The sequence below is a fragment of the Crocodylus siamensis genome, chromosome 14 (genome assembly GCF_052110815.1).
Source record: "Crocodylus siamensis isolate JL-2025a chromosome 14, ASM5211081v1, whole genome shotgun sequence".
Lineage (NCBI taxonomy): Eukaryota > Metazoa > Chordata > Crocodylia > Crocodylidae > Crocodylus > Crocodylus siamensis.
In genome coordinates this window covers 1,188,903-1,205,534 of record NC_143408.1, presented here as the reverse complement: position 1 = coordinate 1,205,534, position 16,632 = coordinate 1,188,903, and the positions used below count along the sequence as shown (strand labels likewise).

Below are 16,632 nucleotides of genomic sequence, written 5' to 3'. Positions count from 1 at the left end.
ATGTAAGAGGGACAAACCACAGAAAACTGAAGTTTATCTGTAGTGGGTTGCTGTACAAATCTTATCTGAGACGTAAAACTTATTCTTTGTGTGTATTTGATAAAAGATGAAAGCCAAGATCTAAAATCTTTCCCTTCCTCCCTTACTGGTAGCTCCTGGAACTTAGACACTAGCTGACACTGGGCCATATTTTTCCTTTCCTTCGAGAAGTTGTGTATGCAAGGATCTCATTTGGGGAAAAAAGAAAACCTATTTGCTGCTCCTGGAAGATGCATCATTCAGGGAAATAGATGGCATCTATTGTTTGAAAGGTGCAAGGGAATTGCACAGAAATAGATGTTGGACTAATAAATAAAGTTGTTCACACTTTTATGGTCCAATTTAGGTGCTGGTCACTTCTTGCCTATTTATTGTAGACATCTATGCGCAAAAAAAAGTCTATAACATGCTTAAATGCTTTGTCTAGACTGAGGTAGCAAGTTTCTCAGATTAAGCATCCGTTATCTTTATTGGAATAATATTCTGTTCTAGTACAGATGGAAGGCAGTTGCAGTACATTTTGTCCAAACTAAGTCTGGATTTATGTGAACATTGAAACATTTCAATTTCCCAGCATTTTCTATTCCTGTAAAAATTCAGGAAGATTCTGTTCCATCATTCATTCAGCACATCTCACGACTGAGAGACCTGGCCCCTGCCAAAATGGCAGGGTTGAGCAGTGGTCACCTCCTGAGAAGAGTATGATTAAGGACAGCGGAGTATTTTGGCTTTTGTGATCCTGGATTAGTAGGTAAAATGCTAAATTACAGGAGCTGAAGAAGATGTTTGTGTTCTTGGTATCTGAAGTCACTACTGCTTAAGAAAGCACTAACATGGAGTCTTCTTTGGAGCCTTTTGTGCCAAATGAATGTCTTTCAACAGTTTTGCTATTATCCATATATAGTAGTTATCCAAAGGAAGAGTTTTTGCCTCCGAAAGGCTCACTGTTAAAGGGAAAACAGTATCTGTGTGCTTTTTGGATATTTAATAAAGTAGATGTAAAAGGACACACAGAAGGCAAAGCATCTGTCACTTTGCCTATGTGGCTTTGTGGGGGGAGCAAAAGAGGACCAGCATGAGCAGTAGCTCATTGTAAATAAGGCTTCTGCAGGTGCAGTCAGCTAGCACACAGCATTTGAAGGACTTGCAGGACCTAGTTCAAAAATTGAGAGATGTTTTTCCAAGGAAAGTAGGAAGTATTTTTTAAAAGTTCAAGTTTCACTGGGGTGGTGATGGAGTATGGTAGGACAAGATTCACCAGTTTAGCTTTTGAAACCTTATCTGTACTACCTGGTGAGCAACTTCCACCTATATTCTGCCCTGTTTTTAGTGCTCCTTGGCATTTCTAATGTGCCCGGGTGGTCTTGTCATTTCTATGACTCTTTACTATAAATGGGGAAAGGATCTAAATACCAGGAAATTCGTGCAATTTGAGGTGATGGGATACAATTAACAAGAAAACTTTGTTCAAAACATGACTAGACCTGTGTGACAAAGAGAAAAAACACTGTCCCAGAAGGCTTAAAGATAAAACACCAAAAGAATGAACTGCATGTGGGGGGGAAATGGTGCATTAAGCAAGACGAGCTCTAGGTTTTTCTTCTTGGTGAGTGGATCTAATAAAAGACCAGGTTTACCCAAAGATCCTTGTCTGCCTGTGTCCTTAGACCAACACCCTGCCGTACAGCGGGTTTGGGGGGATGTTGCTAAGCGTCCCAAGAGACTTGCAAAAATCTAGACTTCTTGGGTCAGAGATGATGCCTTTTATTCCACCAACTGACACATTGCAAAACCTTTTTTTTTTTTTTTCCTGCAAGTTTTTGGGCTCAGGGAAAGTTCAAGATCGCCCTCATATAGCATCTTGAGCTTTCCCTGAGCCTGATGAAGGCCGAAAGCTTGCAGGAAAACACCGTTATCGGTGAAATGTCTCAGCTGGTCTAATACGAAGTATGGCCTCCGAACCAGGAGTTCTAGGGAGCGGCGGGGGCAGAGCCGGGGGCGGAGGCGGCTGCTGGGGCGCTTGCCCCTCTGGCGAGGGCGGCGCAGGGAGCTGGGGCAGAGCTCCGCCGGGGCAGCAGGCGGCGCCGCGCGGCTCCCGCCCCGCGCGGGCTCCTGCCCAACCGTCCCGCCGCCAGCGGGCTCCAGCCCGCGCGGGGCCGGCTGCCTCTCGCCGCGCCTGGCCTTGGTCCGCGTTAGCGTCCTTCCCCGCCCCGCCAGCTCGGCGCCTCGGGAACGGGGAACCCTCGGCCCTTTCTCTTCTGATGTATGTGTATAGCCACAGCCCGGCTGCCAGTCTTGGAGGACGATTGCCTGGTTTTTGCGGGTGCTAAGCTAGTAACAAGCGGGTGCTTGTGTCGTTTGAATAACTGACGTTTCTTGTTAGCAGAAGTAAACATGCTTATCTAGCTATAAAAAAAAAGCGTTTTCCAGTCCCGAAGCACAGGCTTTGAGGACAACGCCTGCTGCCAAAAGTTTCTTGTGACATGGTGCCCTGCTGGCCTGGAGAAAATCTGAAACGTGCCTTTCAATCTGAAACAAAGACCTAAAACAAAGCTGAGAAAGCTGGAGCCATCATCTTTGTCGTGTTTCCAGTCCAACCTTCCTATATGGCCTGTTCCCAATCTTCTGCACCGCTTCCGGCGTTGGTGTTGCCAGATCTTGGGGGGTGCATTGCGGTGCTCCAGGGCGTCTCAGGAGACGATCCATGGTTTGCTTCTCCTGACAGACACTTCAGACAGTTGTGTAGAGGCCCCTTGATTTCATGAGAAAGTTGCATCCGCCGGGACGCGCTGGAGTGAGGGCTGTGGACAGAGTTGCTGGTGTAGTGCCATTGCACAGGAACGTTGCAGGAAGCAATCAATCTGGTTTACAAGAAAAAAACATACGGAAAGCAAGCGTTGTTGGGTTGTGCCATCTGGGGCTGGCTGTCTATTTAGGCCATAGCTGTAAAAACCTAAGAAGAAAAAAGTGTAAGTTCTCTTGTGAAAATTAAGGTTAAAAAAACCCCACTGAATTAATCTCAGACAGTTTTTCATTTTAGGGCACTTCTACTGGAGTTTGTGGCAATGAAAATTTGAAATGCTACTTAGAATTGCACTAACTAGTGAAAGTCAACGAATATCTACTTTGGAGACCTTTTAACAAGAGGTTTTCAAGAACCACAAAGAAAATGCTGACTCAATACATTTAAATATCAAAGGAATTAAAAGTGGAGATACCTTGTAGTCTAATTGGATTTCTCAAGATGAGCGGGACCTCTGCTCTCCTTTGTCTTTATCTTTTTTATGGATTAATGCAAGAGACAGAAACATCTATCCCAAACTGCATTCCCAGAAAAACAGTAAAATACCAAAGTAAGTGTGATAATATTTGCAGGTAAAAATGGACAATTTCTTCATCCAAATACTAACACGTTACACACCTGCTAAACTTGGGAAACCTGACACAGAAAGAAGAATTTCCCTTTATATATAGACCTTTTATGATCTTTCTGAAGAGAAATAGTTTGATACCACTGTACTCTTGCACAAATTGCTGTGCATTTTTGTGGTTAAACCTAGTGGGTAGGGATCAGCATGTACCCAATAATGGATTTGTGTTGTTTATTGTCCTATGTAACATGGGGAATGCAACATTGGTACACAACTGAAAATGATTTAAAGCACAATCCAGGAAAGCTTGTAAAGCCTTTTTCTCGTTGCTACTTAGGATGTGATAGCAATGGTATTCTAGCATTAAATAGCGTTGAAAATAACCTTTACATTTCTTTCTTTTTAGATGGAAACATCAAAACTTTTATGAAACATGGATTGTCCAATTTTTCCACTCTCTTGGTGAATGAAGAAACTGGTACCTTATTTGTGGGAGCCAGAGATGCTGTACTGGCTCTTGATTTAGAGGACATCTCCATAGAGAAAGCCAGCGTAAGCTAAACAATTTGCTTCTCTAAAAAATATTCTGCTCAGAGTTACGTTGATTTGGCATCATCTAATTTTTCATCTTAAATATATCAAAGCATCACTATTTCACATCTTAAAACTGTTAGTAGGAGCAAGACATCCAATCCTGATAGTGGGCTAACTCATGATTGCTCATACGAGTCAGAATTGCAGAATTGAGACCAACAAACGAAATGCATGTGGACTTGTTTGAAAAAGACCCTTGTGTTTGCTTGCCACCTCGACCACGCAAAGTGTAGAGTGCTGTTGGCATCACTTCGTCTCTCAGAGCCTCTCTAGACTGGTTTCCCTTTTTGTAGGGTCAGGCCCCAAATCATCTTACTTGGTGATAAAAGGTTACAGTCTCCATGCCATTGTTAGAAGCACAGTGCTATCGCTTAACCCCTGAGCGATCTCTTTACTGTAGAGTATCTCGCAACCTACCAGAGCCTACGTATGGAAGAAAGTCCTAAAATAACACAATATATTATTTAAATGTTTTCTGAAGCCCAGAGTAAACCACTACGTCTGTTCAAGATAGTATTATGTATCACTCGGTGCCTGCTTAGCCCTTCTTCATGTCTCTTTGTAAAAACCATGACATAGCTGTTCCACAAAGCATTCACAGTGATAAAGGCTTCAGCCTGCTCTGTCTTTGCTCTGTTGGGCAACACTATTTTTTCCTGTTGTGCAGCTGTGTGTAGTACTGATTTGTGCTGTAGACTTAATAGCTTAATGTTTAGAGGTACTGAGCACCCACAGCTCCACTGACTTGAAACAAAAAGGATTTAATGCTTTTTGTTTTTAGCATCCTCTCTCATGAAACACATTTCATGATTTGGCATTTTTATGTAAATTATTTACAAGAGTAGAAATGAAAGAATAAAAAACATTATGAGAGGGTGTAAATATGTATGAGTTGTGAAGGACATGCCTTCTAATGAGGACATTGTGCAAGCTGCAAGGTTTCTGAGATATGTGATCCTGTTTCCCCCCTATTCAAATTCCTGAGAAAACATGAAAGTGCTTACTTTTGTATCATGCCACTAATTCAGCTTTAAGATAAAGTCACAGCAAGCAGAAGGAGGACTCATCTACATTTGCATTCGCTCTTTTTTAGAAACTCAGTGTGGAACTGGATTATACTTAGGTGCCTAATTAGATGGAACAGCATGTGGCTGTAGGTGCCTCTGCAGACCTGCAGTGGGCCAGCAGGACTCTCATCATCATCTCTGAATGCCCATACAGCCCTCCTTTGGGCACCCGAGGTCTTATTGACATTGACCACTCTACCTGTCGTTGGCTTTCTGGTCCTCGTGCTTCCAGCATATGAGTGTGGCGACACTCGCTTCATCATCTGTAGGACTCTGAAAGTGTGCGGGCAGCCTGTCAACACAGAGCAGCTGATGACAGCATTTGAGTATTTTGCAGGATCTATGGGGGGAAACTGCTCTTTACGATATCCCTGCATGGTTCAAGCGGTGTCATCATATGCAATTAATTTATAAAATGTGTTTGTAGCCGTCCATGTCCACTTGTGAGAGCTCTCAGAGTTTCCATAAAGGCCAGAGCCAGCCCAAGCAGGGGGGTCGTCACTAACTGGACCTTTCTGTTCTTTTGAAAGTGGTCCGAGAATCTGAAGCAAGTACTTACATATCTGATTCTGAAGTATCTATTCTTTTACCAAAACCACAGCTAATGCGCCTCGCTCTGTGTGGGCTTCATCGTGTGTTTATTTGCAGGTAGTACTGACTACCAAATACATTTCTTTCTGTGGTCACTAACTCTAGTCTGCTCTCCTTATATAGCAGAATGACCCCAGTTCTGTTGCAAGGGCAACATCCACAGAGAAGTTTCCACAGAACATCTACAGAATCAGTTTTTTTCTCCCTCAACAAAATTAAATTTCAAATGTATTTTGTTTTCATTTCATACTTGGAATTTTAGACCCAAAAATGCAGTGTACCAAATGTGGTATATTTTTTGGATTTCAGGTATACTGGTTCACTTCACAAGATAGACAGCAGGACTGCATTCGCAGAGGAAAGGGCAAAGTAGGTAAAGTGTTTGTTTTCATGAATGAGTTATTGAGTTAGTATTAGCTATCAGACTGAGTACTATTGAAATGAATAGGATTGCTCATGCTCATGAGCAATGAGCAGTTCTTATGTGCTTTTTTGAGTCAGGCACTTACAGTACTATATCAATTCATCATTGAGGGAAATACTGTTTATATTTTTTAATATTTTTAAATATTTTATAATATAATACCTCTTTGTTGCTTTTTATCTGTTGAATTCAACTCTGGTAGATTTGGACATACTCTGTACATTTTGCTTTTTATTAAGACCCCTGGGACATTCATGCACAGGCTGCTAAAATATCTTAAGTTTACTCTTTCTTTTTTTTCTTTCTTTTTTTTTGTTGCTGTTTCAGTTGGAATGCCAAAACTATATCCTCCTCCTCCATAAGATAAATGATACCAACTTATATGTTTGTGGAACCAATGCATTTCACCCAGCTTGTGATTACATGGTGAGCCTTTTGATTGACTTAAGTACAGGTTTTAACTGCAGATTTATAAAATTGTTTGAATAGAAAGGCAATTTTAAAGAATATTTCCAAATAATGTCCCACCTGAAAATTAGTAGTAATTATTTTGCTGCACGTTTGGTCATTCTGAAACAAGTTTAGTAACCGCATTACATGTTTGCCTCATGGCTTGTGTATCTGCTGTCATCTTAGCAGAAACATTCACTTCTGCAAACAGTCATGGCCATTTCTTGTGCTGTAGCCTTATCTGTGTACACATATATGGGATTACATATCAGTTGAGTGTCTACAGCATAGCTGACACTGCACGAATAGTAAGATGTTAACAATAAGCTGTAAATTGGTTGTATGCCATTTCTGTGTCAAAAGCATCTATAAAGATTAACTTTTTGTTTGAATATATTTCATTAGCAATAAGGCAATAGCAGGCTACTTGTAAAGACTGAGAGCTTCACTTGCACCAGATATGAATTTTGCTCCTTGCTGCCTAGAAGAGCATGTATACCCAGATGAAATATGTTATCCTCATCACTGGGAGACTAGGCCCTGAGTCCCCTTAAAGGGATAGCCAACTGGTGATAAGGAGCTTTCATAATTCATTATTGAATTCTTCACTGGAAAATATTAACAAAGTACATTTTTGTACAAATATTCACATTGACCTATTCATACCATGATTTTTCTATTTTAATAGAAATTGTATCAATCATTTCATTTGATGAGATAGAGTTTAATTCTGTGGTAATGGCTTTTTACAACAGGTATTCAACAATACAGATGCTCACCTGCAAGGGAAAGCTGAAGAAAGCAAAGGAAAGTGTCCTTTTGAACCAACTCTGAAGTATGCTTCTCTACTAGTCGGTATGTTTGGGACTGCCATGCAAGCTAGTCAGCCACATCTGTCAGATACTAATCCTTATTCTACTTTTTCTTATTTATAAAATGCTATCACCTCATTTGTTCTCTAAGACTGAGAGTAGGACACAGATGACATCGTCATTTGCAAAACTAAACAGAATTATTTTAATACAGTTAAATATGCATTTGCTTGTTGGCCCCATTGGCTCATTGATATCGGGGGGTTTCCAGAAGGATGCATTGCTGATTTTCTCAGTATGAATCTTTTGGCCATATCTGACTTTCTTTAATCTAACTGCTTACTTCTGAATTCCTAAGATTTCAAATGAATTTCAAGGTCATAAAGCCAATGTGAAATGTTTCAGATGGGATCATCAGAAAGCCACATGGAAGAGATTTTCTTTCGTGGATAAAAACCATTTTTGAAACCGGAGTCAGTGTCTCTTAGCAACATTTGGAATTACCAGATGGATTCCCTCAGTCACTTCTTTGAGACTGTTCCTAGCCATTACTGGCTGTCACCGTTCATTGAACATTTTGCCCTTTGTTCCCTATGTTTTTAAGTGCTTTCAAATATTTACCTTTTGATCTTGCTAGGATTTTAAATCTTACATTGGCTCTTATCCATGCTATCATCTCTTGGGCCCATGCACAGTACACCCTGAAACCTGTTCAAGTGATTGGTCATGGGACTGACAAAAATCAGTTACTTGAAAGAGGTGATCTTTGAGCAGCGATAGAAGAGAGCATTCTTGGTATGTTTGGAGATACTTGGGTTATTTCTTTTTATATATGAAGCTGTCTAAGGGGGATGCTGTTTTGTGTATGTGGTTCACCATAAATTATTACTGATGTCAAGTAGTAATGTGGATGAATAGAGAACTGCCAGAGCAATAGCTTTTTGCATTTTCCTTTTAAAGCTCTCAATACCTACCTTAGGAATACACAGATATTCTGAACAGTGACTATGTATAGAAGTTACATATTCAGAGCACTTCAGTTACAATCAAGCAGCTCAAAATTTCCAGCAAGCTGCCCTTCAGTTCATTTAATACAAATGTCTAGAAAGGTGAGAAAACAAAGCAACTGCTTAACTTCTTACAGTCTTCAGGACCTAATCTTGCATGCTTCTGAGTACCCACAATTCCTGATAAAGGCATTTGGAGTTCAGGGCACTTCACAGGACTTATCAGGAGAAAAATTTGGTCACATGCACTCTTCAGTTTACATTTGCATGTAATATACTCATTTTAACTGATGATGAAAGTAAGGATTCTATGCACTTTTTGACTAAATTTACAGATGATGAATTGTATTCAGCTACTTCGAACAATTTCTTGGGTACTGAGCCTATCATACGACGCAGTTTGAGAAATCATTTGCGGACAGACTTTAAAACATCATGGCTAAATGGTAAGAAGTTTTTGTGTGTGATTTAGCCCTTCCAGAGTACAAATTTCTACTTTGCTTGACCTTTTTTTTTTAAAAAAATAGACAAAAATAGAACTACATGCATTTTTTGTCACAATGCAGAATGATGATGTGCAGTGTTTGTTGCTGTCATTTATAAACTGGAACATCATTTAAAACTTACTATAAATACAGCTGCCATTCTTGAGATATTTGTCAAAAAGTGATATAGGTTATGATTCTGGGAGTATACTAACCAAATACTGAATCATAATTGCATTCGGTCTTGTTCAATACCAGTTTAAAATGTATTTATTGATACGAAAGATATTAAAAAGCAAAGTTTTTCTGGTCATTAAATAAGTATCGCAGCAAGGCAGAAATTGTAATGAGATTTCATAACAAGTGGTTTACCATGGAGTAAAAAGGCCTGGGGTTTACCACAAATCACCTGCTATGTAGAAGCTATACTGTAGTAACTCAGCGCTGTTTCACAGTAATCTGCTGAGACAAACTGGCAAAGCATACTAACTTCTACTACTTAAGAGTACAAGCAAACAAACTGCAAGTAGGCACATGTCAGAATGGATTGTGATGCTTGTTCAACACGTAAGTTCGCAAGCCACCTTTGTGGAAGCTGATACAGTTTAGCACATAAACTTTTGTGTGTCCTAAATTTAAGAAAAGACTAAACTGCTAAAAAAATAAATAAATCAAATGTTGATATTGAATTCCTTGCTTTTACCAGTTTGCCTGTGGTTTGAGATTATTGCTCTTATTTTTAACTCACTTCATCTTGCAAAAGTATATTATAAACTCTCTAGACATCAAAACCTACACCCATTCTAGGCACATGCACACTTTTGTGGAGTGGCATTTCTAGTATTTTAGCTTTGCTATTTTTCACAAAAGCACTTTATTTTATGCAGCCCTTGCTTCATAACACTGGGAAAGAAATATAAGAGAATCAGATTAATGGATAAACCTTTACTTGAAGAAACAAAAAAGTTCTCATGTAGCATTAGCGTTAATACATTTCCTCTTTGGTAAAAAAATAAAAATAAATTAATGTGAGTTTCAGCATACTTCTTGCTTCATGAAATTAATGCCTGCAGATTTCTCTCTGGGTAGAAAATTTGAGCTTCTAAACAGAGATCAGTTGTTAAAAGAAGGACTACTTAATACAGTATCACTTAAGGATTAATGTAGAAAGGCAATCCACAGTCCATTTTCACTCATGCAGACGTACCTTTTTTAATCTTTTGATAGGATCTATAATAAATATTGTCTGAGATCTTATAGGTTATTTCCAGTATTTTCCTTGTCTACTGTTCCAAAAAAACCATTATTTTACTCCATTTGTAATAATGTTTGATAGTCATGTTGCTTTCTACATTAGAAAAAAAAATGATAGCGTTATGTGTTCAAATATTTCAGAGCCCAGTTTTGTCCATATGGATATAGTGAAGGAAAGTGAATCGAATTCAAATGGAGATGATGATAAAATTTATGTGTTCTTCACTGAAACTGCTGTTGAATTTGAATTCTATGACAAGCCTCTTGTGTCAAGAATTGCTCGTGTTTGCAAGGTAAGTCTTGGTGGTTAGGTCATTTGTTTTTAAGTATACAAATATTTTAGATGACTCCTCAAACCAAAGTGAGCAAATTGTACCATCCACCTTCTATTACTGAACTTTGTTCACTTTTGACTGTCTCCTCTGAAACAGATTTTCAAATCTCCAAGATATTCAAAACTCTCTTCACTGGCCTTGAACACTGAGGTTTATAGAGGCTGGCTGGTCAAACCCTTGGCTGTGTTAGTACTATCCAGCCTGTTTGTGGGAGTGAAATGATGTTTGTCTACAGTGTTGGTATCTTTCCTTTATACAGGGTGATCTTGGAGGAAAACGTATATTACAAAAAAGATGGACAACATTTTTAAAATCCAGACTTGTCTGTTCTGTTCCAGAATTAAATTTCCAGTTTAATATTCTTCAGGATGTCTTTTTACTTAAGACAGCAGGCTGGCAAGAAACAAATTTTTATGGGATATTTACTCAACAATGGTAAGATACAAGAAATGCATCTATAACTGATATTTTGAAGCAGTTTTTCAAAATAGATGTTGCTTCTATGTACTTGGATTTGTTTCAGAATTGTTGTAAACTCAAATGTAAAAGTGTTCTGGCACTCTAATTGCTATTGCATCAAACTGCTTCTTCCCAAAGAAAACTCTCCCTCAGGCATTTTTTCATAAATATTTCATTTTCAGTGCACTAAAGATTAACATCTTGGCCAGTAGTGTCGCTTGGGACCAAGAACACTTTGATTGTCCTCAGCCTGGGCAGGGTGGGCCCAGTTACCCCATAGTTATAAGATGGAGCTCCCCCATGTCTGTGCCCTGAAGCATTCCTTTTACCTAATTTATATTTTAGTGTCTGGCGAAGTGTGTGTGTTGAGCAAGCAGTGCAAGACATTCGAAGTACGTCTGTATGACACAAGGCAGGTTGGTGAGCACTGGCTTCCAAACCAGAAGCTTTACAGTCATGTTAGTGCAATACTTGTGCAAAGCTTCTTAGCAGGGTTTATTGGCCCAGGCACTGTGGTGTATTGTTTCTGGTTCAGGAGCTAGAGCACACATAGCTAGCACAGCATGTCACAGAGTGATAAGATATCAGTATTCCCAAAGGGTACATTTTGGCTGAAAGACTGATAGCAAGCACTGGAGCACCAGTGATGGTGTGTGCACATAAGTGGGTGTATAATATACACATATATATATGGATACCAGATCTCAAAGGAGTCTGGTTACTGTAAAGGTGAACAACATGCTGTCACTGGGGTTGGGACCGCCCCTGTGTGTTTGTTTGTTTGTGAGGCCTGAGACCTTGGGTAAAAGGATTTGTGTGCATAGCTTTTTTACTTCCTCCTAGTCATTTGGGTCATAGGTTTGGATCTATTGCTTCCAGCAAGCGGCCTAGCAGTTCCAGGAACTATTTTGAATAGGAAGACTATATGTTTACTTCCTTCCTTCCAGTTGTGGCTGTCTCCTGTGGGTGTAGATGCCACTCAAGATGGAGTAATGGGCTCTTTAGTGTTATTGGCCTGATTGCAACCATTTGTCTGTGACTAAGAGTAAGAATTGATCAGCCATTCCACATATTTCAGTAGACTGCACTTCTTTTCATTTACAGTTCCGTCCAGCTGAGCCATTACCATCTTAGGAAGCTAGATGTTTGTGATTTTGGGGCCAAAGCTTTTAGTGGAAGGCTAATCCTAGTTCAGACACTCGGGGTTATGCTTGCTCCTTCCAGTTGGTGGAGAAAATGAAAATGACATCATTTAGCACTTAGATCGAAGCCTCCATTTCTACTGCTGCTTCCTTTACTAAATGAAACAGCTGGCACTCTAAGGTACATGATAAGCGGTGCCCTACGGAAAGGAAACCACTGCCATCTGAAGTACCCTTATTCCAAAAGCAGCATCTGTCAAGGCCTACTGTCTATGATAGTGTTTTGTGAAAATAAAAACAGGCCTCCCGGATATGTTGTTACACGTAAAATATGTCGAGGTTTGCTTGATTTCACTTATATATATGTATGTGTGTGTGTGTGTATGAAGGGACATAAGCAGTGTATGTGAGCAGTCAGATTGTGCTGATCAATGGCCACAAGTCACAAAGTAAGCACGAGGGGATAGCTTTGGTGGCTTCTGATGACTTCAGACGTCTGAAATGGATGTTATCTAGACTGATGTGTGTTTACCGCTCTCCTATTTCCAGGTCGATATCTATCCTCTGTAACTTACACCACCCCTATTTATCTCACTGCAGGGTCTATGCCAGCATGTGCTTATGTATACAAATCTGCATGGGAGTCATGGTAAAAATCACAGAATATTCTCCTTTAGCTTGTAGAAATAAACACTCAGCATTGTTGAATACGGTTCAACAAATCTTCTTATTTATATAGCCTGGTTTCTCAGGACCAGAGCTGCTGCAAGCATTTTCTGCAAGGATCAGGGATTGGAGCACATGTTGCGTTCAGTTAATATTTGTAACTCTAGGGTAACTCTGTTGACTTGCTTGATTTACACCGGTGTGACTGAAGCAGTTCCAGAGCTTTGAAAATACTAAAATTGGATACAAGGACTGAAAGGAGAGGGGGGGGAATTTTCTGTATGAATAGCAGCTAGCCAGAAGGGAGAAGGCCCAGTAAATGCTGCCCAGCCATGATCCTTAGGCCTGTCTGGCTGCTGTCACTGGTCGTTATCAGTGCAAAGAACTCCTCCTAGGCTATTTGGATTGATTTGGCGGAAAGCAATGAAAGGATAATAATAATGAAGGATAATAGCAAAATCCTGTACAAACTACCCTCGTTCTAGGCTCTTCTTTGTGAATCCCAAGAACAAGAAAGATGTTTTTGTTCACAGATATGTTTTCAGTAAATCTGATGAGAAAATAGTGTGAAAAGCGATTTGTGTTTTACAGCCTTCCTTTACACAATAAAAGGTCACATAACACACTTTTTTCTTTTTACCTTCCAAGGGGAAGACTGGACATTTCATCTGTGTGTGCATACAGTATGGAAACGATTCAGGAAGTTTTCTCCAAAGGAAACTACAAAGGACCAGTAACTATGGAGCATTCCCATGTCAAATGGGTGGTGTACGGGGGCGAAGTGCCAATTCCACGTCCTGGGGCTGTAAATACTACTTTATTTTTCTGTTTAAAGGAAATTCTTTTGGTTTGTCTCATTGTAGTCTAATTTACCCCCCAACCCAGGCCTGGGTGCACATCAGTCCCTCTGATATGCCGTTTTCCCTACTTCACACCACAACAGGGTGTAAAAGCTGGTTCTCAGCACCTGGATGAATGTCACTCTAGAGACAAAAGTTTAGAGCATAAGTTGTCTTGTACATTGGTTAATTACAAAATGTTTGTAATCAACTTTGTTGTATGTTGTTTCTAGTGTATTGATAATTTCGCCCGAAGTTTTGGATACAACATTTCACTTGATTTGCCCGACAAGATTCTGCAGTTTGCTAGAGACCACCCTCTAATGGATAATGTTGTAAATCCAGTTGGTAATTGGCCAGTGCTACTGAAAAGAGGTTCAAATTATACCAAGATTGTAGTAGAAAGAATTGTTGGCCTAGATAAAAAAGCATACGACGTTATGTTTATAGGAACAGGTAAGTGGTTTTATTTTAGAAACAAGAAACTGAATTTTTTATAGGTCTAAAACCTATTTTGTTTTAGAATTTATTCCTGAGCTTTTAAAAAGTACAAGGATCCCACCAGCCCTTATTCATGCATCACAAGTTCTTCATCTTAATTTACCATACAGTAATACATCAAATAGCAAGACAACGGGAAATTTTATGTATTACATCTCTCTTCTCTAATTACTTGTCTAATTTGCTTTACTTCCCTAGTGCTAGATAGTCTCTGTTTTGTGAGGGCAAAATTTGTCTTGTTCAGCAAAACACTTAATGCTTAAAGGCAGTGGGACTTAAGTGCTTTGAACTGTGGCCATTGCTTATAGTTATTGTGGCATTTGAATGATGTTCCCTTGTCCTTCCTTCCTTGTTATTAGCATTATTTAAGACTTATTTTTTTCTTTGCACTGTTTTGTTCCTGTCAGGAAGCCTTCAATATGGTGCCATTTTCTTCTTAAACTTTTCTAAGGTATAATTTATAAGAAGGTGGCATTTATTTCAGTACTTTCAAAAGATTTGTAATAGAAATGTGGTCAGGCTCTCAAAAGGTCTTACATAGGACAGTAGCTGCGTATAGGCCTTGTGCTGTCTCCCAGCACATGTGAATCTCACTCGGGATGAGGGGACCTCTAGTTAAGGGTATAAGAGCTAGGAATTTTTTGGAGGAAAGGATGAGATTTTTGCTTAAGTGCTTGGTGTATAGAAGCTGACTTGCTAGTCTGGAATTTCCATCCTGCTCCTGGATGAAGTATTAGATAGTAAGAGGTCTCTGGAAATTTTCCATATTTAGAGGAATGTAATGAAATCTTCCAAAATCAAAATCCTGCTTTTCTGAGATAAATCATCGCTACTTCTTTACAGAAAGATGAGCAAAAAAAAAAAAAAGTGATCTAGAATAACTTGGAACTTTCCTAGCCCAAGGCTTGCCTAAAGCAATATATAAGACTAATTAATTTTAAAATTGAAGATATTGTTATGTTATTTTTGCACACATTTGTCCTTAAAAGTGCATTTCCTTTTACACAGATAATGGATATTTGCATAAAGGTCTTAACTGCAATGGAGAGATGTTCATTGTGGAAGAGAGACAGCTGTTCCGGTCTCCTGAGCCTGTACAGTCTCTCAAACTCTCTTCCAGGAAGGTAAAACTTCTGTTGGTGCCTATGCAAAGTTTGTGCTGTTTTGAGATGCCTCAGACATTTTTTACACTTGTCATTTGACTTCCCCATGTTCTGTAAAAAGCTCTACTCCTGCACTGAACCATAGATTCATAGATGCTTGGGTCAGAAGGGACCTCAACAGATCATCGAATCTGACCCCCTGCCTGGGTAGGAAAGATGCTGGGGTCAGATGACCCCAGCCAGCTACCTGTCCAAATAATCACAAAAAGCCAAGGTTTTGTCTGTGACAATAAGACTCGTGTATATTGAAACAACAGAAACAAGCATTCATATATTCATCAGCAGTTCCCAGAGTATTCATAGACATGAGTCTGGTCAGGTCAGGAACTCTTGTCTTTTCATGCGTTCTGTAGAGCTCTGTGTATATTCACACAATCTTTATTTAACAATGTCATAATCTGTTCTTGCAAAAGATATAATTAATTTATGATTAAAAATCAGAAATGGTCACCATGTGTTTAACAAACATTTAAAACCTAAAGCAGTGTTATAACATAAGTAAGCACTCAATATCCTGCATTTGTAGGGCCTGCTGTATGTGGGGTCTCCATCCCAAGTGGTTCAGGTTCCAGTTTCACTCTGCCACCAATATAAACATTGCTTGGATTGTGTGTTGGCGAGGGATCCCTACTGTGCGTGGTCTCAGGCTTCTGCTGCTTGTGTTCCTGTGGCTAATCAGATTGGTGACATTCAGTAAGTATATTTTACTTCAGCTTTATAGTAGAGCTGAGACTTATCTTGCTTTCAAAATACTGCTCCAACAGTCTATAAGGCAAAACCGGGCCAAACCCGAGAGCTTACAAAATGAAAGTTTTTAAACCCTCATAATGTATTTCTTATTAATCTCTCTTTCAGGAATTTAATCCAGAGCATTAAATATGGGGATGTTTCCAAATGTCCTAGTTTAGGTACGTAAATATTTACCTTTTAAGAAAACACTTTTGGAACACTGTACAAAATGAAAATAAGTAATCTGCTCTATACATCATATATCTATGGTCATTGAAATGTTTGATATCTTAGCTAAATTATATTTCAAACAGCCCGAGGTTAAAAGTGAGTGGGCTTTTTGAACCAGGAAAGGCAAAAAAAAAACAACTGAGTTGCTGCCTCCTGCCTGTTCTTAACCCCTTTGAACTTGAGATCAAAATATTTTAGTTCATAATGAAACCATTCATCTCAGGGGAAGTGTAAACATGGCCTGTGATTTTAGAGCTGGTTGGTATTCCCCCCCTCAAGCTGCAAAGTGATGTATGGAATATAAGATGTGTTGTTAACTATCATGGTGACTAGCACTTGGTATGGCTTGGCAGAAATAACATTCAAATAATCAACATTTTTTAGAAACAGCAGTGAAGGGAGAGATGTAAAGGATTCATTTATAATTAATTTTTAAAGAGAGATTAGAAAACAAGTTAGTCTTACTGTGAAAA

The 16,632-nt window shown here is 39.3% G+C and overlaps 1 protein-coding gene across 4 annotated transcripts in view; it reads left to right on the top strand.

The window, feature by feature from the left end:
• The first annotated feature begins 2,167 nt into the window (after positions 1–2,167).
• Positions 2,168–16,632, top strand: part of HOMER3 (homer scaffold protein 3) — a 42,797-nt gene continuing 28,332 nt past the window's right edge. The window contains exons 1-14 of one of the 4 annotated variants that reach the window (XM_090027222.1): positions 2,883–3,008; positions 3,080–3,392; positions 3,817–3,962; positions 5,972–6,031; positions 6,414–6,512; positions 7,292–7,391; positions 8,691–8,801; positions 10,236–10,387; positions 10,689–10,864; positions 13,345–13,501; positions 13,769–13,991; positions 15,045–15,160; positions 15,726–15,892; positions 16,055–16,107. In XM_090027222.1, coding sequence (XP_089883348.1) covers positions 3,284–3,392; positions 3,817–3,962; positions 5,972–6,031; positions 6,414–6,512; positions 7,292–7,391; positions 8,691–8,801; positions 10,236–10,387; positions 10,689–10,864; positions 13,345–13,501; positions 13,769–13,991; positions 15,045–15,160; positions 15,726–15,892; positions 16,055–16,107 — 1,669 coding nt within the window. In that variant the 5' untranslated portion in view covers positions 2,883–3,008; positions 3,080–3,283. Of the gene's footprint in view, positions 3,393–3,816; positions 3,963–5,971; positions 6,032–6,413; positions 6,513–7,291; positions 7,392–8,690; positions 8,802–10,235; positions 10,388–10,688; positions 10,865–13,344; positions 13,502–13,768; positions 13,992–15,044; positions 15,161–15,725; positions 15,893–16,054; positions 16,108–16,632 lie in introns of all 4 variants that reach the window. The other 3 variants (XM_090027220.1, XM_090027221.1, XM_090027226.1) reach the window with 3 other exon arrangements.